This window comes from Balaenoptera acutorostrata, chromosome 8, assembly GCF_949987535.1.
Source record: "Balaenoptera acutorostrata chromosome 8, mBalAcu1.1, whole genome shotgun sequence".
Classification (NCBI taxonomy): domain Eukaryota; kingdom Metazoa; phylum Chordata; class Mammalia; order Artiodactyla; family Balaenopteridae; genus Balaenoptera; species Balaenoptera acutorostrata.
Window position 1 is genome coordinate 32,524,086 of NC_080071.1, and position 6,955 is coordinate 32,531,040.

General features: G+C 35.0%; 1 protein-coding gene across 2 annotated transcripts in view; it reads left to right on the forward strand.

Moving 5' to 3' along the window:
* The window catches only part of DCAF17 (DDB1 and CUL4 associated factor 17), a 36,608-nt gene extending 31,148 nt beyond the window's left edge, over window positions 1-5,460 (forward strand). Inside the window, exon 15 of one of the 2 annotated variants that reach the window (XM_028166771.2) lies at window positions 608-5,460. In XM_028166771.2, the coding sequence (XP_028022572.2) occupies window positions 608-775 (168 nt within the window). In that variant the 3' untranslated portion in view covers window positions 776-5,460. The remainder of the gene's footprint in view (window positions 1-607) is intronic. The other variant, XM_057551804.1, reaches the window with a different exon arrangement.
* Window positions 5,461-6,955: the final 1,495 nt, after the last annotated feature.

Genomic DNA, 6,955 nt, shown 5'->3' on the forward strand with positions numbered 1-6,955 from the left:
AGTAGAGGATGCCTCCTTACCAATGGCTTTAAAGATAAAGCTTTATGCTTTTTTCATGAGACATGCTGTCTACTTCCTTACCATAGTCTAGTTTTCTCCCATTTTATAAGTTTGGTAATGTTTTTAAAAATAAAAATACACTGTATCGAATCCCCACAGTTATTTAATAGAGACAAATCTAAGCATGTAGGGTTTTTAAGCACTCTTGGAAGTGTTTGTCTGCTCTTCTAAGTGTTATAGAATATAAAAGTTATAAAGAACAGTAGATGTTACTTTACCCAATCATTGTTTTATCAATGGAGAACCTGAAAGATTTAGCAACTTGCCCACGGTCACAAGTGAAATAGTGGCAATGTTGGCAATAGAATCTGGGTGTTCAGACTCCTAAGTCCAGGGCTCTTTTCAGTCTCAACATTTTGTGTAATGCTTTTCTCATAAGTCGTCTGCATATCCACAAATAATGAAAAATAAACTATTTCTGGCAGCTATGTTGCCTCCAAGTGTATATCTGAACATCCCTAGCATAGACGCTGTGACATTTTAATGACCCAGTAGTGAATATGATTATGTGAAGAGGAGATTCCATTTGCCTGTGTTTTCGTTACAGACATATAGCCACGAAGTTTACTTTGACAGAGACTTGGTACTACACATAGAACAAAAACCCAGCAGGGTCTTCAGCTGCTATGTTTACCAGATGGTATGTGACCCTGGGGAAGAAGAAGAAACCACAAACAGAAGTTGTAAAAAAGATTGCAGTAGTTTTAAATTTTGAGATGTAACTTCTGAGACTTCTAGCCAAACACCCCAGCAGCCATGTCCAGTCCTCCTTTTTATTATCTGCATAGCATATTCTCCAGTATTTTCCAGAAAAGGTCTTGTGTTGACTTCAGATCACTGTGACTTCTTTTTTAAGTCATACAGGGTGGTGAGGACTTCATTTTATGTAGAGATTTTTTACAATGACATCCCAAGAAGTCTAGCATTTTGCAGTTTTTAGGCGGGTGGTGATGCAAATATAAAACATTGAAGAGCAGAGAAGGAGGTTAATTCTAATTATTGGGAGAGGGTCATTGATGAGTAGGTGTTTAATGTGGTTGTTAAAGGATGGCCTGGGATTTTGATTGGTAAAACTAAGGGGGAGAGATAAAAAGAAAGATACAAAAGATACAGAAAGAAATCAAGAAATCCTGTATCCTTTCACCCAAACTTTAAGGATGGAAAATGAGATCTATAATATGAAAGCATACTTTGAGCCAAAAATGTGTCATCACAGTTTAAAAAATATGTATATGTATATATGTTTTGTATTTGTATATAGTATCAGGAATTGGCTATAGTTCCCCAATTATCTTTTCTTCCATGGTTTTATTCTCTTGGTTTGATGTTCCCTTGTTTTTTTTGTGTGTGTTTCTGTTAGGCTAATGTAAAAGATTTCAAGCAAACTGTAAGTGAAATTTTTTTTCTCATATGTAGGCTGTTTAGCTGTTAATACATCTAAGAGTGTTGTATTCATTTCACTCTTCTATTTATTTGGTGAGTCTTCCAATCCTGCTTAGGCAATATTTTCATACGTAGGCAATAAGATAAAGGTATCCTGGGTTGTACCAGCTCTGCTCCCTGTAGAAGAGTAGATAAAGTCCCAGGAGTTCTTACTAGCTTGGAAACTGACTGGCAGCTAGGAAAAGGTTTTGGCTCTATCTTAGCTGTGAGATGAGTATTTTTTCTTCTTTATTAGAACTGATCAAAATATGATCCTTGAACTCAGATAATCATTCTTCAGAATGTTAAATAAAAGCAACCCAAGTAAAGGGAGAAAAATGTTTCTTTGTGGTTCCTGTTTGAAAAATCCAGTTGCTTGCAATACACATGTTTAGCACATTTCTCTGATTCAGGCTCAAAAGAATAACTAGTAAAAATAGAAGGGGAGGAGACAGCAGTAAAAATCATTGCTGATTCAAATTTAAAATTAAAATATGGGATTTTAGCTTGGATGATTTACATCAAAATCCTCCAGTTTTTCCTTCAGTTTTGGCCTGATCCCATGTTAAGAACAATGTGAATTCTGCCCTGTTCTGCCCTTAAAGTTTGCGGATAAATTTCAAGCCAATTATGATCAACAGGGCTGGTGAGAGAAAGGCGTTAGCTATTCCAAAAGTCTAGAAATTAGTAGCAGAGTCCATAAATTTAAAAAAAATAAAGGGAACAAACCTAAAACTGTCTTTTGTGCAATAGAAAAGAAGATTGCTAACATTTCAGAATAAGGGAAAATATTTATATGTTGGCTAAAAATAAATCTTTCCGAATCTGCACTTATGTATAATAACCACTTGGGAAAGTAAAAGTGATTACCTCATGAGCAAGATGATAAAACTGTCTTCGTATATTAAATTCTAATACTTTTATATCTACTAGTTGAAAAATCCATTCTCGTTTCCTGCATATTTAATAGTACTATTTAATATAATATTTGAAGTCAGAGTATTTTGGAGACATGATTGTGATTACAAAGCACAGTTATGAATAGCTGAATAGTTATGATGTGCTAGATATTGCCCCAAACTTCCAACTAGACATGAGCTATATCTAAATAGTCCTGCCCAGTGAATTTATATCTTGAAACACAGGTTCGATAAGAGGAAATAGATAAATATCAGAGAAAAGAAAAGAAACCAGTATGGTGGGTTTCAAAGCAGATGCAGTGCTATGTAAAGGCAGAAAGCCTGCTCTCCATTTCCAAAAGTGTTTCAGAAAAGGATGTCTTAAGACTTAAATCCTGTCAGATTTTTTTAAAAAGCAGGTTTGTTGAGTTTACCTTTCTCTAAGTCATTGCCTTCTTTTGATGAAGGAACTCATCTGTTCAGAAGGGCATCTGAGAACTATCTGAGATTCCTGGCTGCTTTTTTGGTGGGGGCAGAGTTGGGTGGAATACTTCCAGTCAAGACAGGAACTGACCACTAAGAAACGCCTATTGTCTCACTGCTGCCCAAATCAAACTAGACCTGGATCCACATGCCATATGGGCCAGGCAGGAAATGCACCTAGTGTGAAAGACAATAGGAAGTTGTGGACAGTGTAACAAATAGAGCTATGCCCCAACTAAAGGGACAAGCTGCTACTGCTTAATGAATTAAGCTGCTACTGCTTAGTTTCAGCCAGTTGTAACACCATGTGGAAATGTGGACTGCATGACTGTTAACAGGATGGTTAATAAAAAGGGTGCCAAAAGATAAAGAAGATAGCAAAGAATGTGGGAAATGCACAGGTAACAGACATAGCAGGAAACAATAGAGCATGCTTCCCCCAAAATTATTGGCTTCCCAGCTCCCCACAGTGACATGCAGCTGCTCATTCCGCAGCCTGCCAGACATGAGACTGCTGTTCTCCTGAGGGTATATGGAAGTGGTAGTTAATATCCTCCTGCCCCTCCTTAACCCCCCTCTCTACCTGACTGTTTTAGAGGCTTTAACTATGTGCCAGCCTACTTAACAGGTGCTAGTGACAGGCATAAAACATTATGGGTGACATTTCTGAATGTTTAATGCAAGATTGGGTGAAACAGGGTAGCTTCTTTTAGCAGGTCCAGATATTAAGCTGATGAGAGGTATATTTCTGCATTTCTCTCTTTGATCTAAGAGTCTGAATTCTCACAGTATCAGTGCAGCAAGATTATTGTTCTTTGACTTTCTAAAACATTTCTCACAACTCAGAGAGAAAACAAAACAAACCCTATCGTAGTTGCTATTTGAACTACCATGTGAGGAGATGATACTGTTCTATTTAAAAAAACTAAGGTTTTGTTCCACATTTTTCCATCAATTGAATGTTTTGTTTCTTGTACATACTTTTTTCTTAATGATAACTTATATTTATTGAGTGCTTTCTATCTGCCAATCACTGTGATACATGTAAAATGAATTGTCTCACTTAACATTCAAAATAACCATATGAGGTATGAACTACCATTTTTCTTCCTCATTTGTAAAATGAGGAAGGTGAGGCTTACAGAAGTTAATTTGCCCAAGGGCCTACAACTAATAAGTGCAGAGATGGAAAACACATTCAGATTTGTTTGACACAAACTTATGCCAAATTTCCTCTAAAGCTCTCAAAGGCAAAGGATGTTATTTTATCCCATATGTAGCATATTAACAATGATAACATTGGGTATATAGGAAAATGCTTAAAAGTCTTTTTAAAAAATGATTAGGTATCCAAATTTTGGACAAAGTTTGGATGAGACACAATTGGCCTATTCATGTATATAACTTGACATAAAAGATGGCTCTTCATGCAATGGCTGAAAAAAGTCAGTTTTTAAAAAGGTACAAAAAAATGGTACTCTCCTCTTGTTTGTGGTGATAATAAACACCAGTATTAGTAATTACTCTTAATGTAACTTGGCTTTCTTTTCAATATTAATATATTTTCTTACCTTTCTTACAATGTTTGCATGTATGACTTACCTTTTAGAATCCCAGGGATTATGCAGGGCTAATTTCCGGTCCCTGTGTTTCTATAGAGTCTCTATCCTATAGAAAAAATAATTTATTTCAGGCCAAGGATAGATAATAGAAAGATAAGACCAACTGGCTTTTCCTAATTGTTTTATTATAAAAATTTTCAAATTTACAGCAAAATTGAGAGAATTTTACAGTAAATACCCAAATACCAACCACATGGATTCTACATTTTATTCTACATGTTTTATTACTTATCCATCCATGTTATTTTTATGATGCTTTTCAAAATAAATTGCAGACATCAGTATATATCCCCCTAATATTTCAAAAGGCATATCATTAAGTAGGGTTTAGTATGGTTTCATTTTTTTAATTTTTAAGGTACATTCACATGCAGTGTAATGCACAAATGTTAAGTATAAATTTGCTGATTTTTCCCAAATCCATACACCTGTGTAACCCAAACCCTTTTCAAAATTTAGAACATTGCAATCATGCCAGAAAGTTTCCTCATGCCCCTTCCCAGTCATTCCCTACCCCAACTCCCAGATGTAACTACTGTTCTGATTATTTTGCCTCACAGATTAAATTTTTCTATTCTAAAACTTCATAGAAATGAAATAATGCAAAGCATAATGCCTCTTTCACTCAGCGTGTTTTTGAGATTAATTCATGTTGCCTGTATCAGTGGTTCATTCCTTTTTATCGCTGAGTATTCTCTTGTATGAATATGTCAGTTTGTTTTTTCCATTTTCCTGTTGATGGACACCTGGGCTGTTTCCACTTTTCTCTTTTTTTTTTTTTTTTCTTTTTTTTGCTGTTATGAATAAAGCTGCTATGAACATTCTTATACAAATTTTTTTGTGAACACATGTCTTTATTCCTCTTGAGGAAACATCTAAGGATGGAATCATTGGGTCCTACGGTAGGTGTATGTTTAGTTTCATAAAAAAACTGCCAGACCTTTTTTCCAAAGGACTGTACCATTTTACATGCCTTCAACAATGGGGACTTAACCGTTACTCCACATTTTCTCCAACATTTGTGTTTGTCTTTTTTATCTTAGTATTTTTGGTGGGTGTGTAATCATTTCCAGTTGATACTTAGATTGTTTCTATAATACTTGTGCCTAGTAGCCCTCTTGTCAGATCTATATCCCTTCATCTCTTTAAACACCACCCCCCACAAGGAACTGCTGAAAACATTCTCTCTTTGTAATAATAGTTAAGGTAACCTAAAACTCAGGTTGAGTTATTCTTTCTCAAACGTGGAATACATTGCTCACCAAGGAACCCTTTTGCCTTTAATGGAGACCAACATCCGAGGAAAAACCTGGGTTGCTAAAGGGACATGTCAGACTGTTTCCACATGACTGCTGGAGCTGGACAGGATGGCCCCAAAACATTGTAATAAAACAGAATATGACCTTTCCCTATAATGATTATGAGTTCATGTTATTTCTAAATCAGGTGAATTTTTGATGCTAATAGGAAAGCATATTAAACAACCTTTATCCTTTCCCCAGTAACTATATTAGATCTCTGTGTGGTTTTAATTTATATTTCCTTATTAACTAATGATAGTAAGCACATTATGTGTTTGCTTGCCATGTGTAAATTTTTAGTTTTCTTAACAAATTTATTGAGGTATAATGTACATACAATGAACTATGCATATTTAAATAATACAGTTTGATAATTTTGACGTGTATGCATCCATGAAACCATTGCCACAATCAAGATAATGAATACATCCATCACCCCAAGAAGTTTCCTCTTGTTCCTTGTAATCCCTCCCTCCTGCCTCTCTGTTCCCCTCCCCCTTCCCAAGGCAACCACTAATCTGTTATTGTCACTTTAGATTAGTTTGAATGTTCTAGAATTTTATATACATGAAGTCACATAGTAAGTACTTTTTTTTTGGCTTCTTTCACTCAGTGTTGTTACTTTGAGATCCATCTGCGTTGCATGTATCAATAGTTCATTTCTTCTTATTGCTGAGTAGCACTCTATTATATGTATATAATCACAATTTGTTAATACATTTACCTGTTAATGTACATTTGGGTTATTTCCCTTTTTTGGCTACTACAACTAAAACTACTATGAACAGTTGCGTACAGATTTTTATGGACAGACGTATACATTATTTCTGTTTGGTGAATACCAAGGAGGGAATGACTGAGTCATATGTTTAGGTATACGCTTAACTTTTTAAGAAGCTTCCAAACTGTTTTTCCAAAATGGCCAAACAAAATTAATCTGCATGATGTGATACTCTATATAGAGAACCCTAAATTAGACTCTACATAAAAACTATTAGAACTAATAAATTAATTCAGGAAGGTAGCAGGATACATGATTAATATACAGAAGTCTGTTGCATTTCTTTATACTAACAATGAAATATCAGAAAGAGAAAGTTTAAAAAAAAATCCTGTTTAAAATTGCATCAAAAAAATACTTAGGAATAAACTTAACCAAGGAGGTGAA